The sequence below is a fragment of the Lepidochelys kempii genome, chromosome 11, assembly GCF_965140285.1.
Source record: "Lepidochelys kempii isolate rLepKem1 chromosome 11, rLepKem1.hap1, whole genome shotgun sequence".
In the NCBI taxonomy this organism is placed as follows: domain Eukaryota; kingdom Metazoa; phylum Chordata; order Testudines; family Cheloniidae; genus Lepidochelys; species Lepidochelys kempii.
This window is the reverse complement of record NC_136390.1, coordinates 2,775,783-2,790,549: the sequence shown is the minus strand read 5'-3', so window position 1 is coordinate 2,790,549 and position 14,767 is coordinate 2,775,783. Positions and strand designations below refer to the sequence as shown.

The 14,767-nt window shown below is 62.9% G+C and overlaps 1 protein-coding gene across 2 annotated transcripts in view; it reads right to left on the bottom strand.

Moving 5' to 3' along the window:
• VIL1 (villin 1) overlaps positions 1-14,767 on the bottom strand; it is a 42,779-nt gene that overhangs the window by 2,055 nt on the left and 25,957 nt on the right. For both annotated transcript variants that reach the window (XM_073304961.2, XM_073304960.2), the window contains exons 2-19: positions 14,522-14,617; positions 14,137-14,211; positions 13,246-13,442; positions 12,363-12,471; positions 11,604-11,714; positions 10,709-10,911; positions 9,386-9,464; positions 8,774-8,872; positions 7,921-8,074; positions 7,544-7,644; positions 6,715-6,852; positions 5,677-5,835; positions 4,938-5,117; positions 4,467-4,612; positions 3,337-3,481; positions 2,507-2,695; positions 1,618-1,686; positions 1,054-1,188 (exon numbers count right to left, since the gene is read on the bottom strand). In XM_073304961.2, coding sequence (XP_073161062.1) covers positions 1,054-1,188; positions 1,618-1,686; positions 2,507-2,695; positions 3,337-3,481; positions 4,467-4,612; positions 4,938-5,117; positions 5,677-5,835; positions 6,715-6,852; positions 7,544-7,644; positions 7,921-8,074; positions 8,774-8,872; positions 9,386-9,464; positions 10,709-10,911; positions 11,604-11,714; positions 12,363-12,471; positions 13,246-13,442; positions 14,137-14,211; positions 14,522-14,596 — 2,364 coding nt within the window. In that variant the 5' untranslated portion in view covers positions 14,597-14,617. The remainder of the gene's footprint in view (positions 1-1,053; positions 1,189-1,617; positions 1,687-2,506; positions 2,696-3,336; positions 3,482-4,466; positions 4,613-4,937; positions 5,118-5,676; positions 5,836-6,714; positions 6,853-7,543; positions 7,645-7,920; positions 8,075-8,773; positions 8,873-9,385; positions 9,465-10,708; positions 10,912-11,603; positions 11,715-12,362; positions 12,472-13,245; positions 13,443-14,136; positions 14,212-14,521; positions 14,618-14,767) is intronic.

The window sequence follows — 14,767 nt, the reverse complement described above, 5'->3', positions numbered from 1 at the left end:
CAGGTCAGCACTGGAGAAAGCATCGGGCCCGGGCCCGAGTCGCTACTTTCAGGATACTGCCCATGCTGTGGGCATTCAGAACTGCTTACGCTCCCTCCTCAACTCCGCTCACGGCTCTGCGGGCTGCCTTTCAGCAGACGTTGCAACTGAACCTCCCTGTGCCGGGGGAAGCCTGCAGGAGGCTGGCTCGGAGCCGGTGGCACAAGGCGGCTTGTTTCCTTCTGTTAAAACTCCCACTGAGGATGCTCCCTGAGGATGCTTCACACTTGGGTAATTCTACGGGGCCAGCTCGTGCTCCTCTGCAACCAGCAGGGGACAAAATGCCCCCCCTCTGCAAAGGAACTAAATCCTCTGCGGCAGCCCACCCTCTGCATCTCCAAATTGCTCTACGCGGGGCTGGTACCCCGGTGGACACGGTGCGCCCCCTGGAGGCCCATTTTTTACACCGTGGCTCTAGGTGCTTGGACAATATTTATCATAGAATATCAAGGTTGGAAAGGACCTCAGGAGGTCATCTAGTCCAACCCCCGCTCAAAGCAGGACCAGTCCCCAACTTTTGCCCCAGATCACTAAATGGCCCCATCAAGGATTGAACTGACAACCCTGGGTTTAGCAGGCCAGCTATCCTTGATGTGACAATGCACACAACAAAATTAACCCCGTTGAGCCGCTCACCCTCGAGCAAGACTGGCCCCAAATAATTAACACAGCCCCTTAGCTAAGCACCCTCCCTCCTCCAGACCAAACTAGGAGCTGGGGTTGACCCCTGGGCCCCTGGAACATCATCACCCTTGAACTCGCACGCTGGGTATTAAATTCCTTACTCCTCAGTGTATCTCCACTCACCACGGAGCTGGCCCTGGGACGGGGCTCAGATCTGTGCTTAGCTGGCTGGCTAAGGAGCTGCTCTTTGTTCCCCCAGGGCCCAAGGAAATTCTTCTGTCGCTGGGGCAGGCTCGGACCCTAAAAGCCCACCTGCACTACAGAGCAGGGACAGCTGCAGCTTTTGCCGTGGGCCATGCCCTGATTTCACACACACACACCCTTTCTCACCTCTTTCCTGCTAGGGTCCACTCCTGTGGGCAGCTCATCCAAGGACTTGTTCACCAACAACTCTAGGGGGAAGGTCTGGGTGGTTGCCGAGTTCAAGGTGGTGTTGGCAGTGAAAACCTCTTGGCTTGTGATTTCCTGGAGAGGGGGTCGGAGAGTCACATGGAGCCATCGCCGGACTGTTCCGTAAAGCCCCCACCCTGTGCTGTGTGCCAGGCTTTGCCAAAGTACCCACCGCGTCTCATTGCTGCCGTCCTGACCCTTTATCCTCCCAGGGACTCTGACCTCTAGACTGACCTGCACATCTCGGGCCCTGGAACCCCACACCCCGCCGCAGGGGGAAGATTTCTGCCTGGGGCTGTGCTGCCAGGTGTGGGCAAACCAGAAATCACTCCGATTCCTGACTGAGCCGGGTCCTGGCTGGTGTGGGAGGGGGAAGCCTGGGAGCTTTTGCATCCCTCAATAGCCACGACCAGCGGGCGTGCGTAGCATCGCGGGCAGCTCAGCACCAATGGCCATTTCCTCGCACTGTCCTGCAGCCAGGCTGCTTTTCCCCAAGATACTCACAGTTGTCAGCTGGCTGAACTTGCTGTCCTCTCCCAGCTCGGCTTTCAGCTCCTCGTAGGATTTCCTGTCCTGCAGGAGAGAAGCCAGATCTGAGCTGGGAGGGGCCAGAGGCAGGCATGTGGGGAGAGCAGAGCTGGCTGGCTTTGGAAGGGCTGCGTCTGGGTTACTGAAGTCAAGCTGGGCAGGTGCTGGGACAGAACCGGTCTGGTTGCTGCAAATCTCTCCCCCTGCCACGGGCCTGGCTGGGCCTCGGTCCCATTGCCTGGCCCCGTCTCCGTACAGCCCTGGGCCTTCCCTTCCCCAGCAGTTCTGAGTATATCTCACCAGAGGGGGATCTCGGGAGATCGTCGGGGTGCAGGGAAAGGTGCAGGAGCCCTGCCAAAGGGGCAGGCCCGCCCCCGCGGGGACCAGTTGGGTAGCGACGTTTGCTGCAAACACGGGGGGAAGTGTCTGGGAGTCAGTGGCACCAGTGCTTAGGCTGGAGGTCGGGGATTGTGCTGGGGGTCGTTAAGCGACGGGCACCAGGGACTGGCTGTCTTGGGTAGTTGGCAATGGGAGACGGAGCCTTTTGTGGGGCCAGCCAGCTGGTTCCTGGGGAATGGGTGTCTGTGCCCCAGAACTTCTGCCACACACCCGCCCCATTCACTGGGGTCTTGCTAGAGGCCCCAGACTGGTCTGCCCAAGATCTCCCTGGGCAGAGGCTAGTTGCGTGGGAGCCTCCCACAGGCCTGTGGATTAAGAGGGCATCAGGGCTACCCAGTTAGTCTCTGGATGCCCGGGTTGTTAAATCTGAAGGATGATGTAGCCTTTATGCCCCACGGTTCCCTGCCTGTGCCCATGTCTCCTGCCAGTGGCAAGGGAAACGGGGAAGCCCTGCACAGCCACTCACGCTCCACTTCAGGGGGTCCCAGGCCAGGAACCAGCCCGTGAAAGTTGGGGGCTCGTAGCCTTGTTTCACCACGATGATGGGCGTGTCGGGGTCGCGCCCGCTGGGGTGAGTTCTCAGGTACTCCTGCGCCATCACGGCAGCCGCCGCCTTCTCCGTCTCGTTTGCGTGCTCCCCAATCCAGAAGAACACCTGCGCGAGAAACAGCCCCTCCGTGACAATGCCAGGAGGCCCCAGGCCAGCGGCTTCCCACACCGCCCCCTCGCCATCCGCTAACATGGGAAAGCCCCAACTAGCCCATTCCTGGGCCGGTGGTGGGCCGCGTTCCCTGGCGCTTGGTCTCTTGGGGGGAGGGATAGCTCAGTGGTTTGAGCATTGGCCTGCTAAACCCAGGGTTGTGAGTTCAATCCTTGAGGGGGCCATTTAGGGATCTGTGGCAAAAATTGGGGATTGGTCCTGCTTTGAGCAGGGGGTTGGACTAGATGACCTCCTGAGGTCCCTTCCAACCCTGATAGTCTATGATTCTATGATTCCAGGAGAGGACGGACGGACCTGGGGCTGAAAGCAGGGGGCCAGCAGCCAGGAATTCTGGCTCTGGGCGGCCAATGCGGCCCGGAGGAAGACGTGAGGGGTTGGTAGATTCCCAATTCTAACCCTGGCTTGCCAGTGACTTGCTGCATGGTTGTGGGGGAGAGACGTCTTTCGGCTCCCTTGTCTGTGCTAGGGGGACTAAAATACAGACTCCCTGGGGGAGACAGTGGGGCTGAAGGCTCCCCACATTACCTTGTAAGACCCCTGGCCCTGTCTCAGGCCCCGTCCCAGCCCCACCCTACCTGGTCCCAGGTGTCCAGCAGGAAGATGTCGTCATCCTCCAGGTCATCCTGGATAAAATCGGTGATCTCCGTGGCAATGAATGTGCCGGTCTGATTGGAGCATTCGAAGAGGCGGGGCGTTATCGACAAGGTCTCCTCCTGCAGTCTGTGAACAAGGGGGGAAGGAGGGTCAGAACTAGAGAACCCAGCCTGGCCCTTGGCTCCAGCTCGACATCCAGCTGCTTGACCCCTGGGGGCCAACAGGTGCAGGGGCTGCCCACCTGGAGAACTACCCCGGGCCAACACGCAACGGCAGCCAAAGGGCTTTCTCAGATGGAAGAATATTTGGCTCTGGCCATGATCCTATTTCCTCTGGCTCAAGGTTCCCCCCACACTTGGACTTTGACCTTGGCGGGCAACAGCCTCGTGTTGCCCCCCAGGGATGTCATACCAGGCTGCTGCGTGTCGGTCCTACGTCCAGCACACCTCGGAGCGGTGCTGGCGGCCCGCCCCTTAGTCCCCGGGGCCTGGGCTGGGATGTGCCCGTGGGACCAGAGACCCGCCCGGCACGTTGCAGAGAGGTGGCAACTCGTGTTCTTGAGATGCCACCACCCTAACCTAGAAGGTAGCGCGATGGCCAGCCTGCAGCCAAACCCACTGCTCCCCTCCGGTTCACGGTGCTCTCGGGGGGTGGAGGCGGTGACCAACCCAGCCTGGTCATGACTGCTTCAATGAGGTCAGCCACTTGCCCTTCCTCCTCCTGAGGCTCTGCTGCCCAGGGGATAGAGCACCATACTGGGATTTACGCCTGGCTCAGCCATGGGGTGACCTTGGGCAAGCTGCTTCAGGGACTCGGTTTCCTCATCTGTAACATGGGGGTGATGGCACTGACGTTGACCTCTGTGGTGAAGCGCGTTGGGACCTGCTGCTGGGAAGAGCTAAACACGAGCTAGGGGCCGTTCTCATGGTTCTCCTCAAGTTTATTATAATACAGTGTCTCGAATGCTAACCCTACTACAGCTCAATCCCTCCCCAGAGCTCTGCGGGGCAGGAACCTTCTGGCTGGGGATGGCAGAGTCACGGACAAGACTTGCCAGGGGGATGGCCCCGCGCTCCGTGCCTGATGGGTCCCAGCGGTGCGCAGCCCTTACCGCTTAATGTTGGCATACTGGGATTTCCCACCCAGGGCCACCCAGAAGTTGTCCGGCTCCTGGCCCTCGGCTATTACCAGCTTCTCTGTTTTGGCGATGAGGTCGGCCACGGTCTTTGCCATCTCCCGCTCGTCCCCGCTGCAGCCCTGCGGGGAACCAGAGCGCAATCGGTCAGGACCCCCCGGAGGGTCCGCGCGGCCTCCCAGTGCAGCGCCGAGAACCCGCCATGGGTCCAGCCCGTCCTCAGCGCCATCCTCCCCGCTGGCAGGGGAGCGAGATGGGATCCCGGTGGGATGGCAGCAGGGGGCGGGACCCCTCCAGGGTGGACCAGCCAGGTGTCTGGGGGACCCTACAACGAAGGTGGCTCCAGGCCTCCCCCAGGCCAGGGAGAATACTTCTCTACCCCGAGCACCTCGCCGCTGGCTCAGGTTCTCCGGCCCCCAGCCAGAGGCTCCCGAGCACCATACCCACCTTCCCGTACCAGAGGTAGCAGCAGGCCTGCGTCTTCAGCACGAAGACGTCGTTGGAGTTGAGGGAGCAGGCACGCGGGGGCACCTCGATGGCCTTGGTGTTGTACTCGTTGGTGCCGTGCACGTGGAAGAGGCGGGTGGACGGCACCGGCTCCGTGCTGCCAGCCCGCGAGGTGCCGCCCTGGGGAACAGCGTCGCGGGGGGGAGGGGGGGGGGAGGGAGAGAAGACGTCAAACCGGCCTCCACCCTCACTCTGCGGCCCTGACGGGGCGGGGGAATGGGGTCCGCTATAGCACCGACCTAAGGCTAGGAGCCCCTTTGCCACCCATGAACGCAGCTCGTGGGCCGGTTGTAACAGCCTGGGGGAGCCCACCGCGGCTCCAGCCCCACGGATCAGCTTGCCCATTTCATCCCAAGCCCCACCTTCCAGCCAGTGCCTGAGGCCGGGGGTTTGCCTCGCTTCTGCCCCCCTGGTTTGCGGAGCAGCCTCAAGCAAGTGCTTTCTCCCCGTGCCTTGGTTTCCTCGTTGGCAGAGAGGGGACAGCGCGGCCCGCATGCCCGCTTGCCTGGGGCTCTGGGCTCCGTGGCTGGGGGGGAGCAGAGCTGTCTCCCAGGGGCTGGACTATTGCAGGCAGGTGGGCAGTGCCCGGCGCAGCCCCAGCACCCTCGGCAGAGCCCCGAGTGGCAGGCCAGGGGTGATGGCGCAGGGACCTCCCCCCGCCCCCATCCCTGGCACTCACCGCGTACACCACCATCTTGCCCTTGAAGATGGCCATGAGGTGGGCAGGCTCCTTCCCCATGGGCACCCGCACCTGCACGGCCGCGTTGCTGTACTGCTGGTCCAGGGCGACGGCCTGGTAGGCCGAGGCAGTGATCTCATCCTTGCTGGCATGGCGGCCCTAGGCAAGGGTGAGGGACGGAGGAGAGGGGCTCAGAGTGGGGATCGGGGCCACACAACCCCTGGGACCCCCAGCTGCAGGAGCACCGGGCCCAGGGCTGGGCAGCCGGTGCTCCAACCCCAGCGCCAACACTGACCCAGCCCTGGGAGAGTCACGCAATCCCGAAAGTCAGGGGAGTCGGCACCTCGGAGAGTGAGGTCGGGCCTCAGTTTCCCCATCTGGGAAATAACGATGACGATAAAGCCCCACCCCGCAGCGAATTAACAGCCTGGTTAGGACCTGAGTGGCACGTGGAAGATGCAAACCAGCCCAGAGTGGCCATTGGCTAGCATTAACTGACCGGGTAGAGGGAACCCCCCTGTGTTGTGACCTCACTCCCACCCCCTGCTCTGGGATGTTGCGTCGTGACTGCAGAGCGCTCTGGGGGAAGGGCTGGCCCAGGGTGCATCAGCTCTGGCCCCGTGGTTACAACACGGGAACAAGGAGACGTTACGTGAGGCTGAAATGGGGCAAATTCAAAATGAAGCCAAGGTGTTTACACCCAGCGCGTGATCGGCCTGCGGAACTCTCTGCCACAGCAGGGCGCTGAAGACGAGAGATGAGTCTGGACTCGTCCGTGGGTAACACGAGCAGGTAGCCTGGTCAGTGACGACATGATTTCTGGCAGGGAGATTAACACCTGGCATCGGTGCGAGAGCCGATCTCTGCCTGTTACACACGGGCCGGGATTCGTGGCGGGGGGAGGGGTCATCCCACGCCTGCTGGCCCTGGCCCCCGCTGGAGCTGGGATCTCAGCCGGGGGTCCGGGATGACCCTGCCCTGAGCCCGTCGGAGACGGGATCCCACCCCGCAGGCTGGGGCAGCGGGGGGCCCACGCACCTGCCAGATGTAGATGATGCAATGCAGCTTGTTATTGACCAGGTACTTGTAGAGGATAAGGTAACAGTCGCCCCCGTAGAAATGGCCCAGCCAGTGCTTGTCCACCGGCGCCAGCTCCAGGTCCTCAATGCGCCAGACCTGCCGGGGAGCTGGGAATGAGCCGGGGGCTGGCTCCTACCACCCCACACCCGCCCCCGGCCGGCACTTCGCAGCAGGGCCGTGGGGATGCTGGGGGGGCAGAGTCCAAGGGCTGGGGGCATCAGGAGCTGCCAGCGCCCCCTGCCGTGGGGGTGCTGGGGGGCAGAGCCCAGAGGCTAGGGGTCTGGAGAGCCAACGTCTCAGTCTCCATGTGACACCTGGAGGATGCGCCAGCCTGGGCAGGGGGCCCATGCCGCGTGGCCCTGCTCCATGCCAGCAGCGCCAGCCAGGCCTGCTAACGACGGGCCGCATGGTGCCCCATCACGGAGCTGGGCTGGGTCTGTGAGCCTCCTGCCATCGGCACCGGCTCTGCTCAGCCGCGCACTGGCTGGTCTGGCCTTCAGCATGGCCCCGGGGCCTCCCACTCCTCCCCCCACGGCACCTCGCTCTGCTGACCCTGTCAACACCCACCGGACAGCTGTGCCCCAAGGTCGGGGGTCCCACTGGTCACACGGGGGAGCCCATGTACCCAGCAGGTGTGGGGGGCCCCCGTGTCTCCCTCTGGGCTGAGCCACACAGGAGCCGGGGCTGTGACAGCCCCAGTCCCTGAGCCTGGCTTCGCAGCGGCTGCCGGGTCCCCGGTTCGATCCCCGCTGTTGGCCAGGCCTACGGCCGGCGGCCCGTTCTTTACCTCGACCTCCCCGGAGCCGTCGTCCACCATCTTCTGCTGCGCGGCCACCTCGGGCTTGGCGTGCATGGTGGTGGCGTCGAACTTGACCTGCTCCACTTTGGCTGGGGGAGAACGACGGGCACTGAGGCTGGGGGGAAGGGGTCAGGCCCAGCAGGACCAGTCCACTCACAGCTCGGGGGGGCGGTGGTATCGAGGGACACCCAGCAGCCCCCCAGAGCTGAGCCCCGCCCCCTTCCGCACCAGAATTTGGTGTGGCTGCCACAGGACCCTTCCTCGGCCCCCACCCCCTGCGTGGGAACGAGGGGCTGGCTTGGGCCGCTCTGCCGCTTCCTGGTGCCAGGCCCTGACCCGCTAGTGCCCAGGCCTCCGGCTCTTACCCACTTTGCCCCGGGTGTGGGTCTTGCCCAGGCCGCTGGTCTGGTTGTTGACGGTCCATTTCTGGAAGAGCTGCTTGAACATGGCCGACTCGGCCCTGTCATTCTCGGTCTGCACGGGGGTGCTGGGCGGGTAGTTCTTGGCTTTGATGAACCCCTGCAAGAGCCAGCACCCAGTGGGTGGGGGGGAGCCACAAAAGTGCTGGGGGAGCAGCAGAGAGAGGGCGTCCCCTCTCCAGCCCCTCGTCCAGCCAGCGACGTCACCGCCAAGCCATCGGTGCACCGGGCTATCGGAGAGCCTGGGGCGCTGCAGGGAGAGTGGTGCCCGCTCCCTGATGGGGGCAGCCTTTTAACAGCCCCCCCCCCAAACACTCCTGGGTCTCCACCCAGGTCCCCAGGACGGCAGGTACAAAGCAGAGTGTGTGTGTGTGTAACACCAGGCTCTGTCGCACGGCAGGTTCGACGCAGAGCTCTGGGGGCCTGTCACCTGTGCTGGTGTGAATCAGGAGTGACTCCACTAACAGAAGGGCCGTTACACTGGGTGTGACAGTGGAGCAAGGAGAGGCAGGGCCCAGGCGGGCAGCTCAGGGCCCCACCCACGGACACACCCTAATCCCCCAGGGCTGACGCAGCTAGGAGAGAATCACCTGTAGGGGGCGCTGCGTCCTCTCGGGGGTTTCCCAGCCACTAATCCACAGCACAGGAGCTGTCCAGACCCCAAGGGGTTAATTTCCACAGGGCTGACAGACAGCAGGGGGCACCGTGAGGTCACACCGGGGAACATGCAACCCCCACCCACCCACCCAGGGGTGCGCGGGGCACAGGGTCTCTCTCCATCCCAGCCCCTGCCACTCACCAGGGCTCTGCTCATGGCCTGCTGCTTCTCCTGCTTGCTGGAGTTCCTGCCTTTCCAGACGTAGATGGTCAGGCCACCCTGGTCGAGAATGTAGCAGTCCTGGGGGGTCGGGGGAGAGGGGTCAGGTTGGAGCCCCCCTGCACCACCAGCAACTGGTGGGCTCAGTGGGTCAGGATCCCATAGCCGTGGGTCCCCTCTGCTGGCTCAGCTCCCAGCGGGTCGCCCTGGGCACGTGGGACTGCCCGACGGAGGTGTCAAGTGGGCAAAGGGATGGAGACATCCTTCCTAGCCCGTCGGACCCTCCCCGTCCTCCTGGGCAGGGACCGCTCTGCTCAAATACTGGCGTGGTGGGAGAGCTGGAGAGACCGGCCAGCGGGGGCCAGGCACAGAGATCAGCGAGGTGATGCCAGCTGATGGGTGAGGGGGCAGCATAGGTAGCTGAACCATCCCTCCCGCAGGGCCCGGGGGTTAAAGACCCACACTGGGCCCTGCTCATGAATCTGCTGCGGAGTGACCCTCATCCAGGGCCCTGTCGTCTGTGCGCCCGGCTCCTAAGAGCTCAGGGGAGAGTCAGAGGAAACCCCTCGGGAGCCTCCCGCAGGGGCCACATACCTCGTGCTGCAGCAGATCTTGGGTCAGGGGGCGGGTGGCGACCTCTTGGATCACCAGGTTCCCCTCCGCATCGGAGACGCTGCGAGAAACCAGACACAACCCCAGCTCAGCCATGGCCCAGCGCACAGAGCAGGGCACGCATGGCACGGGGCTAAGAGGGCACTGCCCCTTTAGACGCTGCGAACCTGGCCTGGGATGCTAAACTGTATGGTGCAATTCAGCCACTCAGTGGGGCTCTGTGCGAAATACTTCTTTAACTCTAACCTCAGCCATAACTGGGACAGTCTTAAAAGTCCTTCCGATGAACACAGCTGGTGTATCTAAGCAAGCTACAGAAGTTCATGACATGGTGTCAGGAGTAAACAGAAGACAGAAACAGAAGGAAAACAGCCACAAAGGTTGCAACCAAAAGGAACAAAGCAACAAAGGTGGCAGAATCTCATCACCGTGCCCCAGTTCCGTGCCCCAGAGACAAACCCTCACAACGGACAGCGTGGAAATAGAGATTTCGCATTGCAGACTCCACAGACCCCCCGGTGATGTGCAGGGATCTCCTTTCATTTATGCTGTGGGGAAGCAGGCAGAGCAGATCTCTAACTCCCTGGACTTCCCTGCAGATGGTCACAAAGATGATGCTGAAAGGGATCTGGCTCTGTCTGATGCATGTTTTCTACCTCAGAGGAATGCGGATTACGAAAAAGCAGGTTTCCACCAGAGAATTCAAGAACCAGGGAAGAGCAACGTTTTATGGGAGCTGTGCGCACGTTGGCTGAAAAGGGTGAAACAGGCACACGTCAGAAACAGGCTGGTTCCTGAGTTCACGGCTAAAAACCTTTCACAGCAGCGACAACTGGAGAGAGATTTAACCCTAGCCACAGCTCTCCAGAGAGCAAAGCCGGCTGAGCTATTGACTTTAAAACTGACTTCACCTGACACCGCTCTGACTAGCCCCGGAGGGATTTGCTCCGTAGCTGTTCTTGCTGTCTCTGTAGGAGGAGTATTTCATGATGCAAGCACCACGGGGAGCTACAGGGCACGAAGAAGGTAATAGGGAGAAGGGAGAACGGAAATGCATTGCAATTAACTGGAGGAACTCACTGCTGCAGGAAGCTGCTATACAGCTAGTACTTTGGGGTGTGGATTGATGGGCCTGAAGCCCTTTTTAGCCTTAGATAAGATGCAGTGTGGGCACTCCAGGGCATGGGAGAGTCCTGGGGGGAGATCACACAAGCCCTGCTTGGGCAGGGGTCTCCTCTCCTGACGGGGCTGACAGCTTCCTTCTCCCCACGCTCTGCGTATTGGCCCCTCCCCTGGGTGACTCACTGGTAGAGCTTGAGAGAGGTTTTCAGCTTCTGGTCCACCACGGTGTCGGGGATGGCTGGCTTGATCTCCTTCCGGTCCCCCAGCACGTGGGTGAGAATCTTCATCAGCTCTGGGCAGACCGCCTCATCCTCGCCATCTACCACACCCACATCGGCACGCCCGCCCCGCTCGCGGTCTCGGATGTCCTTGGCCAAGTTCATGCCCTGCACCAAAACAGGCCATGGGGCTGGCGTCACACGTGAGAGCAACCCGGGCCGGGCAGCAGCCACAGGGCAGCTGATTTATGGAATAATACAGGGGGCTGTGGGTCTGGGGTGAGGGGCATCGACAGAGCGGTTGCAGGAGCCCAGGACTGGGCTAGCAGGGGGTTGCAGGTTGGGAGTGAGGGGCACCGGCAGAGCTGCGGGGGGCAGGGCTGAGCTAATAGGGGGTTGCGGCTCGGGAGTGAGGGGCATCAGCGCTGCCATAGGGGAGACCCACTCTCTTGGGGCGGGGCTGACTTGGGGGGGGACCAACCCATTTGGGCTCCCCACCATGCAAAGGGGACTTGCAGGGACAGTTGATCCATGTCCCGTCCCAGCTTCTCCCTCTGCGGAGGGGGTGTTTGGGTCTCCCACTCCCTCAGGTGAGAGCAGAGATGAGGGGCTGAGCCCCGAACACTGCAGGGATGGGGGGCTCCCAGGGAAGGATGAGGGCTGAGCAAACAGCGACAGCAGGCGAGGCCACTGGAGAGACCCCAGTGGGACACGTCCCCACCGGGGTCTCACTCAGTAGCCAGTAAGGGCTGGATGACAGGACCCCAGCAGCAGAGGCTGCCCAAGGCTCACAGAGGCCCCCGGGGCGGGGGGCGGGCGGGGGGTTCTGGCCCCTCCGAGCTGGGATGCTGCCATGCTACCTTCAGCCTCTCAGCGCGGTTGCTCTCCGGCCCGTTCCACTGGATGATGAGCTTGCCCAGATCCAGCAGGAAAACATCCCCCTGGTTGAAGCTGTTCCAGCTCATCTCCACCTGCAGGAGAAGGGCAGCCAGGTCAGTGGGGGAACAAGGGTGTAAAGCACAGGGCTGGAGGCAGAACTCCTGGGTTCTCTAGCGCCAAAGAGTTCTCCCTGGGATGGGAGTTAAAAGTGAATCCCCACCAGCTGGTGGCAGTACAGGGCCTATGACACACAGCAATGCAATTCTGAGTCCCCCCTTGCAGAAGGCAGCATTTCACATACCCTGAAACCAGTGCCTACAGCTCCTGAGCAGGCTCACCCTGACATGAACCTCTCAGGCCTCAGCTCCCCCATTACAATGAATTTCATTAGCTTCATTTGCGTTATGGCCACAGCATCCCCCACCAATCAAACGCAGCTGCCTCTGGGGTGGGGCGCGGCAGCCCTCCAACAGACACACAGCAACGCGGCGCAGGGATTACCTGCCCAGTGCGGAAATGCGGCCACCTCTGGGGTGGGGTGCGGCTGCTAACGACGCACCGCGGCTCAGGGCAAATGTTTAGGACAGGAAGTGAAGGAGAACCGCGTGTGTACGCTGCCCTGAGCTGGCTTTTGGCAAAGGGCCCCAGGAGCTGGGGTTAAGCCCCGAGCCAATTTGCGGCCGCGCTTGGACTGGGGGTTCCGGGGCTTGTGCCAGCCACCCTCCCCCACCATCACCCACCTCTCCAGCCACCACATTCTTCTTGCCCTTCACGTGCAGCAGCCGTTGCACGTTGTACGTGTTGGTCTCCACGTGCTTCATCCCCGAGGCGACGCCACCCTTCTTATAGCTGTGGGGGGGAAGGCCGGGTCAGAGTGGGGAGCCCTGGGGCCCTGCAGCCGGCCCCCCAGTCTGCCCAGGGCTTTGCAGACACGAAGGGGTTAAACTTCCCCTCCCCCCAGAAGGCAGCTTTTTCAGGATCGCTCTCCCCATTCGGGGGCTGGTCAGGGACATGCCCCCATCGCCCAGAGAGTGGGGGGTAGGGGAGGGGGGGTTAGAACCCAGGAGTCCTGCCTCCTCTGCCCCTGCTGGAGCCACTAGACCCTGCTGCCTCTCAGTGCCTGAGCTCCTGTCCCAGCGAGTCTCCGTCCCTGGGGAAACTGAGTCCTTTAGCTTCTGGGAACAGAAACCTGCTGTTCTCCAGGAGAGCTGAGCTGCGGGGGCCTTTGCTTATGTGGCGGGGATGGCCCCCCAGCCTGGCCGTCGCCTGCCAGGCCTGCCTTCCTGGGACCGCTCAGGGGTTCCAAGTCCCTCCCATGGGGCAGGGGCTAGCTGGCGGCTCCCTTTACCCTGGGCGGGTTGTGGATCCAACCTGGGCCCAGACAGCAGGGTCCAGATCCAAAGAGCCCTCCCGTGGCCATGCACCCGCACCAGGGCTGAGAGCGGGGATCGAACCCAGGACCGAGAGCGCCTGCCCCCTCCTGCTGCGGCTCAGGAGCAGGCTGTTGGAGTTCCCGGGAATGGCCCCAAGGGGGCGACATGGTCACACGCGCTATTGGTGCGGGTTGGGGGACGTTATGCCCCCCCCACCCCAAGTGGATCCGCCTCCCCAGCCCCGACGTACATGAGTCCCTGTTTGAAGTGGCCCTTGAAGATGTTGCTCTCGTGGCCCTGGACCTCGCGGTGCTGCACGGCCACTCCGCCCAGGTGCTCGTCCATCTGCGTGGTGTAGATGGCAGCCGCCCCCTGCTCGTCCTGCGAGGACTCCTGGCCCAGCCAGTAGTGGATGTCGTAACTGAAGCTGTTCCCGGTCTTTTGCGTCTGTGGCCAGAGGACACTGGGCTAGCGGCAGGCGCAGCTCCGCGCCCGTTCCGGGGTCTGGGGGCCGACGGCCCGGCCTGGGCTGGGATCCTGCCGTCAGCTAACCGGGAGGAGCCGCTCAGCGCGGCAGCCCCGGCAGCCGGACGCAGGCCCGGACTGGCACGCTCCTATTTAGATGCTGCCACCCGCTCGCTCCAGCCTGCACGGAGCACAGGCACCCGCCCAGCCCTCCCCTCCCCTCCCCTCCCCTTCCCTGGCATTGTGATGAAGCGGGCATATTCTGTAATAGTTTGAAGAGGCCCATGTGTGCCTCAGTTTCCCCTATACGGCCTTGCTCCCCAGAGGGTGGCGGGTGCCTGTTTGCACTCCTGGGTGGGATTGGCGCCCGGCTGTCCGGACTGAGGCACAAACAAGGCCTCCTAAAAATATTACAGCCTATTCCCCCTTCAGCTCGCTTGCCCGGGCTGGGGTGCACACCCCGGCTTGCATACCCGGTCGCCCGAGCGCACGTCCCCACTTGCTGTCACGCACACACTGCCGGGTGCTAAGCAACCCTGCCCCACGCCGTCCCCCCTCCCTCACAGGGCAAGGCAGCAGGGTGCCCCACGGCCCAGCTTGCCACCCACCCGGCCCAGGAGGGTGCCCCGTTGCCCCCGCCCCCGGCTCCGTCCCAGGCCCGGCGCAGAGCCCGTACCACGAGCACCACGTAGCAGTCCCCTTCGTAGAAGTTTCCGTAGGTTTTGGGAGGCACCGGCACCATCTCCATTTTCTGGAAAGAGAAGGAAACGCCCGGAGCTGAGGCCGGAGGGGGCCTCCCCCCGGGGAACCAGGCTCGTGGGGTTGGCCCAGGTACCCTGGTGCCACTGGCCTGAGCTCGCAATCTGTGGCTGGTTAACCCCACCGCCCCTGCAGGCAGCCTGACCTCCCCCGGCGGCTGCCGAGTCTGGGGTGAGGCCGCATCCCCGGGATGTTAGCGGGCGAGGCCATGCCGGTGGCTCTCAGTCCTGGGCACTGACGGATGCAGAGAGCCAGGAGCCCCATCCCTGGCTGGGCCCCCATCACCGGGTCCCACCACCCACCTCGATTCTCCAGATCTGCAGACCAGGCGTGGTTCTGTTCAGCGTCTTGGTGACTTTGGCGGTGAGTTCCGTCATGGTGGGCGGCGCGGCGGGGGCCTGGCACGGGGGAGAGGCAGCATTCGTGACACCCTCGTTAGCACCCATTAATGACAGGGAGACGCTGAGCCGAGCCCCTGCCTGGAGCCTCGCGGGGGGCTCCGTGTGCACCCCATGCGCCAAGGCACCGGCACTGGGCCCGGTGGGGGC